The following is a 14,238-nucleotide window of genomic DNA, read 5'->3' as shown; positions in this document are numbered from 1 at the left end:
ACACTCAGTACATATCTGTAGCAGGCTGCAACAGCCTTTTGTACATATGCCTTTAATGTTGTCCTGTTAACACTTATTTCTGTGAGATAAGCAATCATTAAGATTTCTTCTGATGACTGTTTTTCAGATCAGAAGGCGTACCCTTGTGAGGACTGCAGCATTACTCTCAACTCGACAGAGCAGTACCAGGCGCATATTAGTGGAAGCAAGCATAAGGCCAAGTATGTGACACTTGTGGTTGTTTTTTGCATTTTCTTTCTGCACTGGGATCACTGCTTCTAAGTGAACACTTCTGTTTAAACTGGCCTACTGCTTTTCTTCTTTATTCTAATGGAGACCATGGTACGTACACCACTTGGACTTTTTCTCAAGCCTTCCCATACCCATGAATCTGGCAAATCAAATTAGTTCTTTGATATAGGCACCACATGCTATCTGAAAAGTGCCCAAGGATCTACACTTCAGTTTTAGAGTACAAATAACCATCTCCCCCTGAAACTATATTTAGATCACTAGAGCCTGACCTGTTTCACTATAAGCTCCTCCAACACATTGTTATACACATGTTTTCTGGACCCTATCAAAGGTTATTGCACTGCCAGACACCTTCCATTTTGCAACCATCTTCAATAATTAAGTTCTCCATCGTGGAATTATATAAAAATATAAATTCTGCCTTGTTGTATGTGCAGTATCCTGGCACGCAATTTTGCATCAGAGAAAGTCTCAAGTGTTTTATAAAAAAATAAATCAAAGGCTATCAAAAGACTACATAGACTCTTTCGATAAAAGAATTATATGTATACATAAAAAACTAACTGGGAGACTTGCTTCCCTTCCTCTCAAGTTCTGAAATGTGAATCCAGACCCATAAATTTAACATTATGTCCTGGAATTGTGAAGGCATAAACTGCTTTGGGAAGCAGTGTAGAAGGGTTTGGTTACAGAGGGCAGCTAGGGAAAAGAGAGCCGAACTATATTAGCGAGGGGAGAAGAAGGGGAGTGATAGCAACCCTGAAGACATGACAGGCCAGGATTAAGCAACCACATCATCTGAAGCAACAAGTCCAATCTAGTTAAAGAAATACAATAGGTGGCATATCCGTTAAGCACTGTGGTGAGAGATATAGCAGAATTTCGGATGGATTTACAACAAATGAAGCTAGTTTTGTATGTAGCAGCTGCAAGGAGAGGTTCATGCAGGCCTGTGAAGCTACAAATGACCAATTACAAGAGACCCTGTAAGTTTACAGATTACCTTGGACACAATGTGGTACAGGTTGTAGCATATAAAAGTGGGAACTAGAAGTAACATCACTTTGGCTGATGTTGAGCAGAAGGATGTGAAGCCAGAAAATTTTGTGGAGACATTGCTATCTTGGGTGTTTGACTGGAAAGCACACCCAGATCTGGACTGGAAACACAGAATACCAAATCCAAACAGATTAATCCAGACTTGCTGCTAAGGTGGTGAGGCAGAGAAATTATTTTAATGCAGCAAGGCAAATGAGGAAGTGGGAGGGAGTGCAGCTGCAGATCTACTCCAGCAGGAGAAACGGTACAAATAACTCATGAAGAGGCTTTCTCCCCCTGAGCATAGAAGCGGCGCAGCTCTGTGTATGAAATGTGGGTTTACTGAGCAGCCCATCCTGTTACTGCAGTGGTAAGGAACATGGCACAGCAGAGCATCTTTCTGTGGCAGAAGGTTCTGCCATGTTCGAATTGCTACCCTAAATTGGTAGGTAGGTGCCAGCATAGTGGAAATGAGCTGGCACACAGGCTTATAACAATAGGATAATTTATTAGGAGAATGTGCCTCTGTTTTCATTTCGGCAGTATAGGGATTTCCAATCCCGCACTTAACAAATCCCGAGTTCATAGGGTTTGAAGCCACCAGACACTCATATTAAATAGGGTAAAATAGACATTATTCTGATTTTCCCCTTGCCTATTATTTTTTAATCTTGCCAGAGGCACATTCTCCTAATAAATTCTCCTATTGTTCCATCTAGTCAATTTTAAAAGTATTATTCACCAATCCCACATAACGGCACTCACCCACTGGCAATTACCTTTAATAAAAGATCTCCGGTAAAGAGCCCACTTGAGGGGCCCATCAGGCATTACAGCACCAGCCTGACGAGGAGCCAAGCCCGATGATGAAGCATGCCACCATACGGTAAGTGAGGGCTCTTGTACCTGTTTAAGGATACCCAAAGGGACCTGTTGATCTTTCCCAGACTGGGACTTGATCTTTCCCAGACTGGGACTTGATCTTTCCCAGACTGGGACTTGATCTTTCCCAGACTGGGACTTGATCTTTCCCAGACTGGGACTTGATCTTTCCCAGACTGGGACTTGATCTTTCCCAGACTGGGACTTGATCTTTCCCAGACTGGGACTTGATCTTTCCCAGACTGGGACTTGATCTTTCCCAGACTGGGACTTGATCTTTCCCTTTTGTGGAACTGTGCATTCATTGTTTTTGTGTACCCCTGTAAGTCCCTAGTATATGGTACTCGGGTACCCAGGGTATTGGTACACCAGGGGACCCCCATAGGCTGCAGCCTGTATTATGCCACCCATGGGAACCCATGCAAACTGTGTCTGCAGGACTGCCATTGCAGCCTGCGTGAAGAGGTGCATGCACCCTTTCACTGCACCAGCTCAGTGTAAGTCACAAAGAGCAGGGTGTAGGTCCCGGTGTGTGAAGGCACCCCTCCAAGAGCAGAGGTGTCCCTACGACCTACAGTTCCATTACACTGGGCATCGTAAGTGCGGGTATGCCATTTTACCCATGTACTGGCCACAGGTCATCTGTGGTCCAGCTACATAATATTAAATTCGAACCTAGCATGTTGGAATCATACTTCAATATCAATGCCACTATGGTGGCATGGTTCTACAGGACCCCTCAATATTGCTCCTACCAGTTTTTCAGGGTTGGTGGGAAGTTCATGCTGCTGCCACTCCTCAGACAGGGTTCTGCCTTCCTGCTGCTTGACCAGCTCAAGCAGGGGGAAAGGCAAAACAAAGGATTTCCTTTGTGAGAGGGGATCCAATACCTTTTCCCTTTGAAATAGGTGATACAAGGCTGTGGGGAGAGAGCCTCTCCAACCACCGGTTTGCTTTGAAGGGCACATTTGGTGCCCTCCTTGCATTGCCCGGTTTGCACCAGTTCAGGGACCCCCGGGTCCTGCGCTGGCGCAAAACTGAACAAAGGAAAGGGGCGTGACCACTCCCCTGTCCATCACCACCCCAGGGGTGGTGCCCAGAGCTCCTGTAGATGGCACTTGATGTGCAGTGGCCCCTGGGAGCATCTGAGTGACCAGGTGATGTCAGTGACCCACTCTGATAGGTGGTCCCCGTGCAACGTGACCAAACCCACTTTTAGAGCTATTTAGGGACTCCCTTGTGGGTCAGTCCCCAGATTTGGCGTGCTAGACTTCACCAGGACTCCTCTGCATCGTCCTCTTCTGTTTTGGCACACCGGAACCGCAACCGGACACTTCTGGAACTGAACAAAACTGCAACTCCTGATACGACCTCGCCTTGCAACATTGTTTCCCTGGCTCCTTCAAGCAATTGCAACATTTCCATGGCTGTGCATCCTCTGGGGTTGACAAGACAGCAGCTGCACCAAGAAGCAAGAAGGAATCTCTTGGAGTGAAGGAGTCACTCCACCGCCTCTACAGGCACCTAAGGCAACAACGTCTGGCTGCGTTAATCTGCTATCCTGGGGAACTGCATGGATCCTGCAACACAGGTGGTGGGTCTGAGTGACACCCTTGGTCCTCTCTGAATTCTGTCCAACGTGGGAGACTGTGACCCCTTTCCTCTCCTTGTAGGGGGGGGGGGGCGCACCCCTGTGCACTGTGACTCTTGCAGCAGCCAAGGCTTGACTCCTGCTCCAAGAGATCTTCAGGCTCCAAGTAGCCCAGGGCATGAGCACTTCATCCTTGCAAGGACAGTCTCTCAATTGCTGCTTCAGTGAAGTGGGACTCCTCTCTAGGTGTGCTGACTGGGCCTCACTGTAACATATTGTGCCTGCAGCCAGGGAGTTGCCTGTGGGGGCTGCGACTGCTTCTGCTGGCGCTGCCAGCTGCTCGGGGTCAGCCCGGGCTCCCCTCCAAGAGTCTAGTCCCTTGGACCTAGCTGGTCCTCTTTTGCCCTGGTTTGCATTTGCCAAGGCTTGGTGGTCCTCCTGACCCCTCTGCAATCTGTCGACCAGCATGGGACATCTTCTGCACAACTCTGGGGACTCCTCTGCAGCTCCTGGTGGTCTTCATCCCACAGAAGGATGGGCAGTGGCTCCTGCCCCATCTGGACACTCCACCTTTGGGTTCCTTTGGTCTGGTCCTGTTTTTGCAAAGTTCCTTTTCTAAGTCCTCTTGTTAGTCTATGGGAAAACTAATCAACTTACCTCTGCAGTCCTGGTTGCTGGGGTCATCTAAGTACTCACCTCTTGTGGTTCTCAGCTCTCGAATAACTACCCCACATCCTTGGGTGGGGTGGACCTAACTTCTCATTCCACTATTTTAGTATGTGGTTTGGCCCTCTCCATAAGTTGCTGTGTGGTATTGCGAGTGCTTTATACTCCTCCTAGATAAGCCTTGGTTGCTCATCCACAGCTATCCCTATAGAGCTCTGGTTTCGTAGACCTTGTTACTAACTAATAAGGGGTTGCCTGGCATACACTGTAAACACCACAGGTGTCCACCACACACCAGCTTCCAACAGTTATGACGTTCTTCTCAAATTACAAACAACTGCAAAGTTTCTCTACTATTACACCGGCATAGATTTTTCAGAGTGACAGAGTCTGGATGGCTGAATGTATGTTGTCAGTTTAGATGCAAAACGGTGTTGTGCATGTCTAAGGGTTGAGTGCCATATGCAGTAAGTGTTAACATTAGGTAGCGTGTTCTCAACAACAATTATTATGAAGTATTACAGTGATGGACACGCCTTGAGGGAGCCAGAGAGCATTTTTAATGCTTAAGTATTTGAAGATGCTGTGCTTATTTTTAGATGTTTAATACTTAACTGAATGTTACCTGCTAAAGAATATTTTTCTTTTAATGTTGATTTTGTTGGATATGCTGAAAATGTTAATGCTCCATTGAATGTTTAACTATTTGTGCAATGCTATGCTAGAGTCTGTTAGTATAGTGTAAATTTGGTACCCTGGTCCTGTTAGGTGTATGCTGCAGGGGTGTGTGTCTTAAGCATGCATGTGTTTGCTGTTGTGTGTTTGTGTGTGTAGTAGAGGGGTGAGTAGGCCCTCAATTTTGCAGGAAATAATTGTTAATGCTACTGCCATACTGCGTTCAGTTTTATGAATGCCTTGTTGAACTTGCGTATGCAGGAGAGGATATGTGTAGTGTACCTGATCCTGAGTAGTATTTAGTGGAGAGTGAGAAGCTACTTTATTTTGGGATGCTTGGTTCTAAGTGTATGTAGTATCCTGTTGTGCAAGGCTGAGCAGAGGTTGAGGGAGACCTTCTGCCTACTGTTTGAGGGTGAGTGGAAGACATCAGTCTAGTTCAATTTTATGTAGTATCCTGTTTGGAATGAGCAAGGATTGAAGTTACCCTTTGCCTACTTTTGTTATGCGTGAGTGTGGGTGGGAAGGTATCCATTTTGTATTAGTGATTGTGCGCTAGTTCTAATTTTATGTAGTATCCTATGGGGCAAGAATGAGTGAGGGTTGAAAGATTCCCTTTGCCTACTGTTAATCGAGAGTATGGTTGGAAAAAAGACCCTTTTAGGAATTGCTACCTGGTTAAAAGAGACCTCTTTATGAATTGCTACCTGAGTATACAAGATTCCTTGTGTTTTGGGGGATGAGATTATTTTTTGCTGTCACAAGATGCGCTGTGTTTCGAGGATGAGTGTAGGTCAGAAAATACCTCTACCTTGACTACTATAGTCAGTATTGAAAGATACTCTTTTATTATGGGCAAGATGCTGTTGGTTTAAAAGAGACCTTTTACTACTTCGATGAGGATTGAAAGATGCCCATTGTGTATTATTTTCTAAAGGAGGGGGTGGGAATTGGGTTGCATCCTGATTTAGGTATAATGCATTCTCTCCCTAGTTTACCATACCTGCTGCTTAGCCAGTGTATGTGTGATGTGATAGAATGTTTATGTAGGCCTGGAGAGATCAGTTGGAGAGTGAGCTGAGCAGCAGGATGCTGCTCCTGGTGGGGCGTTGATATAGCATTGAGGTGATACCTGTAAAAAGTATTTATTCTTCAAATAAACTTCATCATAAAACCAACGTTACCTGACTACCGAGGATGTATCTTTGATGGCAACATTATCCCCGCACTTTGGAGCTCAAAAGGGAACACATGCTTAGGTCAAGCCTTAGCTAGCATTATGTTCCTTCCTGAGGAAGACTGGGGAGACTTAACAGAGTTTTGTGGAACAATTGCTGAAAAGTTGTCATTTACAATGTGTTCTCACCGCCAGTCACAAAGGAGGAGGTCTACCTTGCACCAGTGGGTGCCATAGGTAAACCGAACTGGAGGGTATATAGCTTATATACTTTCCAACTAGTCCTGGCTTGATGTTTGTCTTTGAATGAAAAGCATGTCGTAAGTTGTGGTTTTGCCAAAAATCCAGTTATGTGCTCTAATTTTACATAATTGATTGTGCAGATCACATATCTCTGGTTAGAGTTCCAGGATTTGTTTGATCATTTGAGTAATGCCGTAATATATTATATGAATTTATTGAAAAAAATATCCACATTTATCAGATCAAGTGCAAGTTAATTTTTAAGCAGAGGTTGCACAAAAACAGCCCTCGTTGTGCTGGGGAAAACGAGATTGTATAGAAGCACAAAAACACCAAGACGTGCACGTTTGACCAATCAAACATCGATGTTTAGAAGAAAGCGGACACATGGGTGTGCAAACACCTAGTCTGTGAAAGGTTTAGTAGCCCCCTGCATCCTGTAAGCAAGTGTCATCATTTAAGCTTGTCGCGTAGGCTCTCATTATCCTAATGAGACTGCTGGATTTTGAGCGGCAAGATCGTTCACAGTGTGGGGGACTAAGTCACTCTAAATCCGGTTTGCTCTGGCTAACTAGCAGTGCCTCATCTCTCCCAAAGGGAAGAAACAATTGGGCAGCCGAGCACATGACATCTTACGACTTCCTAGGGAAGTAGTGGTCACTCAGGTCACAAGCGGTTCTCTCATACACAGTGCGGTCTCATATAGAAATGACAAAGGCAGTTTAAGTTTTAAAGATTGGTTTAATAAAACGACTGCATTTTAGATAGCAAAGCGTGAGCTGCAATAACCAGAACTATACAACACAGTAGGATTAAAATGGTAAAGATGAGAGTGAAGCACAAGAATAAGGCTATCATAGTGCAACTAAAGTGCAACTCTCTAAGTTATAGTCTGAGCACAGCATGTAAAGCTCTAAGTCTGCCTTTCAGGGTTTCCTGGGATGACATCAACCCTCATACCTGAGCAAAGGCCTGTATTCTGCATCAGCATCTAGTTGTAGGTTCCTGTTCGGAATCTCCCTCTGACGTGTACTAGGACTAGAAAGTGTTTTTATAACTAACACGCAGATGTTCTAAGAAAATGTCCCTATGTAAGGATGTGTATTTTCTGCGAACACTAGAGACTAAACTTCTACCACGTTTACCAGCAATGTACCAGACTGTAGCCTTGACTGAAGCACAGAGTGAGCAAAAATGCATTGTTTGAAAACACAGTGCTGAACTAAGCTAAACAGTGTGATAGAATAAAATAAAAACAAGACTGTAAAACTGGTTATTGTAAAATAACAGTGCAAGGTCGAAAAAAAAAATGTATCTAGGGCAAAGTGCACAGAGGCCTAATATCTTAAGCTAACGCGCATGAAGCTACATTGAAAAATGGCTACACTACAAGCTCACTATAGTAAAGAAGGTATGGATGAAAAGTCTAGGACTTGTTAGTCTCACTTGGAATGCAGATAAAATGTATCTGGTTTTGCACTGAGAAGGGGGGGCAAAAAGAGGTTTTGATGATAAACCTCAGGGACTATGCAGCTCCTTTGTGCCGTACACTTCACAAATTCCTTTATAATATTTATAAAAGAAGATTATGGTCAGTTTGTATACCTTTGTTAATGTTATTCCTATCTTTCCACAGTGTAAAAGCCAGGAGGTCTGGTGGAGCTGTGAATATGGAGCACAGGGATCCGGTTCAACAAGCGAGACCCCAGGAGGGGTGGTACCAGAAACCCTATCAACCAGAGAACCTCCGTGGGGATGATGGCTACTACAGCCGTGACTACTAAAGCAAGTCCTGCAGAGCTGTCGGAGGCACAACCCTGACTCTCCATTGTTGGCACACAATGGACGGTTCCCTTGGAGAGCCGCTCCCTCACACCCCTACCAACCCCTCTGGTTACAGTGATCAGATAGGTCAGAACATCCCCTACATATCAGGGCTCTAATAGTGCTGGATTGTCCACCCTGGGTAATATTCTCTTCCTACATATGCGTTCCCCATCTGATCGGTTTAGGCTTTCTTGTTCTTTGTAACATTTGGCTACCACATGACTGTCTAACGGGGGAGGCCCTTTGGTCTGAAGGTTCTAGCTCCTACCTGTCGAACAAACCAGCACCGCAGTTACAATGCTGTTATGAGGCTGTAGCTTGCCATTAGCACTAGGATGATGCGCTTTAGAATAGTGCTCTGGTGTAACCTGGGTAAAGCTCGAATGTGTTTGTATGAGAAGCCAGAATATGGTCTATTACAGTCCAGCCATGTGAGCAGTCTTGCCGGACGTGATGTGGTTTTGGACTCCTTGTTTATTGTAGTGCTGTTTTAACATTACATCGGAGGCACTGGTGGCGAGCTATACCTTTTTGGGTATAAATGGTGTATTTTGTTTTTTACTTTCTTTGATATTCTTGTACAGTAGTTGGCATCTAAGTGTTGCAATGTGTTTGCGTTTTTGGCTTTCAGTAGACTATAGTTTTGTCTATTCCTGATGGGCATTTCAAAATTTCATGCCCATGTAATAACTGTCGACACTTGTGTGTTCATTTCTTTCCACACTTGGATCAGGGCTTAATGCCCAGCACCAGATGCTGAAAATGTGAGTATCTCATACAAAGTGAACAAAACATCCGACATTTGCTGGTGCTCCGATGGGTGAAACACTTGTCTGTTTGTTGGATGAAAAAAGAAATTTAGCATTACTTTGCAAACATACATTTAATGTGAAATAGACTTCAAGAATACAGAATTATCAACAAAAGGAAGCTTATTAAAACATGAAATGTAATCTCACTTAATGCCAACTATTGGAATTCGAAACTAACGGAATTCTAATCAAGAAGTTGCTCATTGTGTGCTTCTGGAGTAACTATTAAAAAAATAATAATAATTAAGATGCTCAGTCTAGTCCAGCTCAGCATAAGCACTATTTACAAGTGATGCCCCCGATTGTTAAACTATAAATGATCATTTGTCACCACCAGCGAGGACATAAGGACGTCAACAAAAGCAGTATTTAAACACCGGCCTGCAGTCTTGCCCTTGTAAATGGCGGAGTCGAGAAAGGTCCAGCGGAGTGCAGCCAGCATCAAAGACCCCTTTTGGACTGCCTGGCTTCCGTCCGTAGAAGTGATGGGTGTAAACCCCTGGCCACACCCACTGCCTCGGTTTCATGGGTTCCATTCAATCTGTTCGTGAACGGTGCCCCATACTGCCTTGCAGAAGGGAGTGATGTCAGGCGCTTGTGTTTGATAGGCGCTAAGTTCGCCGCCAGGAGTAGACCGTGACCTCGTTATGAAGTGTTTTTGCGATGAACTGAGGAAACCCCTGGGTGCAAGGGTCCTCTAGAGTTACTAGTACTGTTTGCACTCTGATAGCGCAGTGAGGCGCGCGGCCTTTAGCTGACCGGCTTCAGCTCTAACTTCAAGCTCATCTGGTAGCTTTAAATGAAGTTCCCGTTTCTAAACGAGCGGTTGCAAGAAGCTGGAAAAGATTGGTTTTGGGGAGAACATTTTGGTGTGTCGGACAAACGTGTGCCTCCAAACTCTGTAGATTCCCAGTATGTTGTACCTTGTGGAAAATCCTGTGTATGGTGGACAATTTAGTTGGGACCGTGAAGATACTATGCTTCTGTTCTCGATGTGTTTTGGTTAGAACTATGTGCTGCAGATGAAAGGGAAACAGATTTTTTTTTTCTGAAATTTTCTGTTGGGTAAGCTTGATATTTTTGAGTTTTAAAGAAAATGTTTCACTAATGAACCTCCCGCTGAAAAGGGTTTATGGATTTGACGACGGCTGGCAGGTACAGTTTGTTTTTGCCTGTTTTTGGTTGTTCTAGTGTTTTTATCAACGTTGTGTCGTTCCCCAAGCTTGCAACCATTCCAGCATCAGCTAATTGACAGATGTCGGTGCATATCGGGCGAATGCGACTTTTACTTTTTGTGGGAGGGGAACGAGGACCAGATACTGGATGTTTGACGTGCTCCTTCAGGCTCTAGCTCGTTTGTTGTGATTTTGTTCGGGCATAGACACCGGTTGCTATTACAACCTTTAAACTCAGTGCTCATGGGTATTTGTCACGCATTTGGGCCTGGTGAGCATCAGGAATGACCTCTTCTTTGCAGTGTAACAGGGTACTGTGGATTAACATGGACCGTTGTGCAATGGATTTTCCATCTTTAACTATAGTGTAATAGTCTGAAACAAGCACAGAGCTGCTTAGTTGAGATCGCCGTTTGGGAGATAGTGTAAACGGATTTCTTTTCTGCTTCCATAGTCTCCTGATTAGCGTTACCTCAGAGGCTGATTCTAAAAAAAGGGTATTACTTCAATTTATTTTTGTAGTGTTGCTCCCTGCACCAGCTACATTAAGTGGGCAGTGCTGTACTGAGATCCACAGCCACCACAACGACAAGAGCTTGCCTTCTGCCTGAAATTGTCATTACTGTGAGGTGGATTGCTTTTCCATATCTCCCGTCATTCCAGGGAAATGAAGGATTGATTTGAGAGAACCTGCATGGGGTTTGTTCTGGTGGTCTATGCTCTCGGACTGCAGTGTTGTACGTGGTGCCTAAGCAAGTTCAGAGTCCTACATTTCGCTCAATTCTTGTAGTTTTTGTCAGTCGAGGGAAGAACTTCTGTTTGCTGGTAAGGATAAAAACATTGTTCCTTTCAACTGAGCGGTGGTGCTGAAGCAAGCCTTGACCCTTGATGTCTGTGCTTTTCTCCCTTCTCGCCTATCAGATGCACTGTTGAGACTCCGGATTGGTTCCTTTCTGTACGCCTGCTATGATGCTGTGTACCTTTCCCACATGTTGCATATCTATAAACAGTTTGCCTTGTTTTAGAGAATAAATATGCATTTTGTTTTCTTAGAAACCTCTTATGTGTTTATGTATTTTGGTGATAGGGGGGGTAAATGTGCTGATCGATTGCAATAAGTTGACGAAACTGTATTCCTGTGCCACCATTTGGAGCTTACAAGTAGTACAAAGGTATGCTAGGATATTGGGACTCTTCAAAACAGTTGCACATATTTTTCTAACGAAAAATCTCATATCTTAATTTTCCACAGATTTTGGAAATGTGACAATTCGCCAGCACTCAATGTTTAATAGATTCACGTGCCTGAATTACTCAGAGTTGTCAGACTGAGAATAACCGAACTGCTGCTTTAAAAATACTCTTGCAATAATTGTGTTTTGGGGCTCAGTAGAACACTTGTTTGTTAAATCGAGCCGAAACAGAAGTTTAGTAATAGGCACTTTTTTTTTTTTTATTATTATTATTTTTATAATCATATATTTTTTTTTGGGGGGGGGGGATTAGTCCATATTAGCATTTTACATGTCACCAACCCGTGTTCAGAAAAAACAAGTGCCCTACTGGTCGTACAACTAACAGTCCCGTTTAAAATGGTATGAAGCAGCATCAAGGTAGAGACACCAAATGAAAATAGACCACCAGGAAGAAACTATTAAAAATGAAGGTAATGTGGCCTTCAGCACATGTATCAATGGGAAAGTAGGGAGCAATGTAAAACTGTCCCTAAATGGGAGTCTTTGTTATAGATATCTCCACATGATAAAGATGAGACTTGCCACGATTACGTAGGTGCAAGGTGATGTAGTATTCGCTGAACAGCAGTCCTTTGGACTGCTTTGTAGCACCTTCAGATACCCCGCTTTTACCAATATCGCACACTTTCGATAAGCCACCTCACGGTGCTAGTGCAAACTTGCCTGGGCTCCTACATTGTTCAAGATTTCTACGTTTCCACATCCTCCTCCATCTCTTGTCTCTTTTGCATTCATCGAAGAAGAAAAAGTTTCTTGTCTTACTGCTTTCTCTTGTGTTGCTTGTTTTAATGTCCCTTCTCTGAGAGATTCATCCTGCGGGACTGCACTGGTCATTTTGTCATTTCTTCAGGTAGTTGTATAGGTATATCATCACCTGTTTATCCTCTTGTTCAAGGCTGTCTTTACGTTCTCCAGATTTTATAGTCCAACTTTTATTTGCACCACTAGTATTATAGTACAGTCCTAAACGTCACATTATTTTGCTTGTATCCACCCTTTGCAGAGACCTTCTGCCACAATCTACTTTCTACCTAGAGTAGCCCAATTATGTGCTGATATTCTCACCACATTGATTCTACAGCGGTCTGCTTTGATTCCCTAAGTCCTAGTTTCCGTGTAGCTTTTTCAGGGTACCTGTCAATAAGTAGCTTGTAAACGAGCTTGTGCTATTCTGCTTCTTACATGAAGTGCTGTTAGGTGCTATTGCCTGCTTTTCGTGGCCTGCTCGTGTTGTGGTCTGTTTTTGCTTGTAGGGTGGACTGATACCCCTTTTATCTCCCTAAGCTTGACCACAATCCAGCTAGGATCCATCCCCCATTGTCTGGGTGCAGGTGAGATATTTGCTTCCCGCTCAGTACTGAGGAGAGAATATAACCGCCTCCTCCACCTTTCCCCAAAGAAGTGTGTTCTACCTTGTGGTTGATGAAGCCCTATTTGATGTCCCTGATGAGGTATGAATCTAGTGCGTTCCTTTCAGTCATATACCATAAAAATCAGATTTGGAAGAAGCAATACCAGGAAGACCATAGGCTTTTTCTCCAGAGAGAATCAGCAGACGGGACAGACAGAATTGCTGTTCTTTCATTCAAATAAGCCTCAGGACATTTGTGCATACTCTGTTAGGTACTGTAGAGGTGTAAGCAGATTTTCTAAAGGCTTTGTAGAAGGCATACACAACAAACATCTTGAGGAGGCTAGGGATGACCTCCAGTGCTTCTGTTGCTACGTAGTCTTGCTCACATTTAGACACCAAGGTTTGCACCCACAGTTCTTCCCAAGATCTCTGATGAAAAGGAGGCGCATCATCAGAAGGCAGAAAATTTCAAATGTTCAATGCCAGTTAAAGAAAGTGCAGGTCATTAGTGTTGGGCTCAGACGATTGCAGCTTGTTGTTCAAAGACGTTTTTTGGTTGTAAGTCTTGGCTGCAGCCCTTGTCTGCTCCAGAGCCCTGCCTTGGGCTGTCTGGAGCCTGATGGCAGAGGAGGACCGGCAGCCTGCACTGCCTTGTGCATGGGGCTCAATGTCCAACCCGCTTGGAGGCCATGCGCCACCTTGACATTCAATTTCATGCAAGGTTTTTGTGCTTCCGCTTCAACCATAGCGATGGCTCTTGGGGGTCGACTTTGTGTGAGAGCTTTTGTTGAATGAAGTGGATGAGTGTAGGAAAGTACCATCTTGCCTAGCATGTTACCCCCCATCTTTCACTGTATATATGTTGTTTTAGTTGTATGTGTCACTGGGACCCTGGTAACCCAGGGCCCCAGTGCTCATAAGTGTGCCTGAATGTGTTACCTGTGTAGTGACTAACTGTCTCACTGAGGCTCTGCTAATCAGAACTTCAGTGGTTATGCTCTCTCATTTCTTTCCAAATTGTCACTAACAGGCTAGTGACCATTTTTACCAATTTACATTGGCTTACTGGAACACCCTTATAATTCCCTAGTATATGGTACTGAGGTACCCAAGGTATTGGGGTTCCAGGAGATCCCTATGGGCTGCAGCATTTCTTTTGCCACCCATAGGGAGCTCTGACAATTCTTACACAGGCCTGCCACTGCAGCCTGAGTGAAATAACGTCCACGTTATTTCACAGCCATTTTACACTGCACTTAAGTAACTTATAAGTCACCTATATGTCTA

General features: G+C 44.1%; 1 protein-coding gene across 1 annotated transcript in view; it reads left to right on the top strand.

Annotated features, from left to right (window-relative positions):
- Window positions 1-11,397, top strand: part of ZNF346 (zinc finger protein 346) — a 34,687-nt gene extending 23,290 nt beyond the window's left edge. The window contains exons 6-7 of the mRNA XM_069244533.1: window positions 128-221; window positions 8,164-11,397. Coding sequence (XP_069100634.1) covers window positions 128-221; window positions 8,164-8,311 — 242 coding nt within the window. The 3' untranslated portion in view covers window positions 8,312-11,397. The remainder of the gene's footprint in view (window positions 1-127; window positions 222-8,163) is intronic.
- The last annotated feature ends 2,841 nt before the right edge of the window (window positions 11,398-14,238 follow it).

The sequence above is a fragment of the Pleurodeles waltl genome, chromosome 7 (assembly GCF_031143425.1).
Source record: "Pleurodeles waltl isolate 20211129_DDA chromosome 7, aPleWal1.hap1.20221129, whole genome shotgun sequence".
Lineage (NCBI taxonomy): Eukaryota > Metazoa > Chordata > Amphibia > Caudata > Salamandridae > Pleurodeles > Pleurodeles waltl.
The sequence above is the reverse complement of the archived record's forward strand: the minus strand, read 5'-3'. Positions and strand labels throughout refer to the sequence as shown.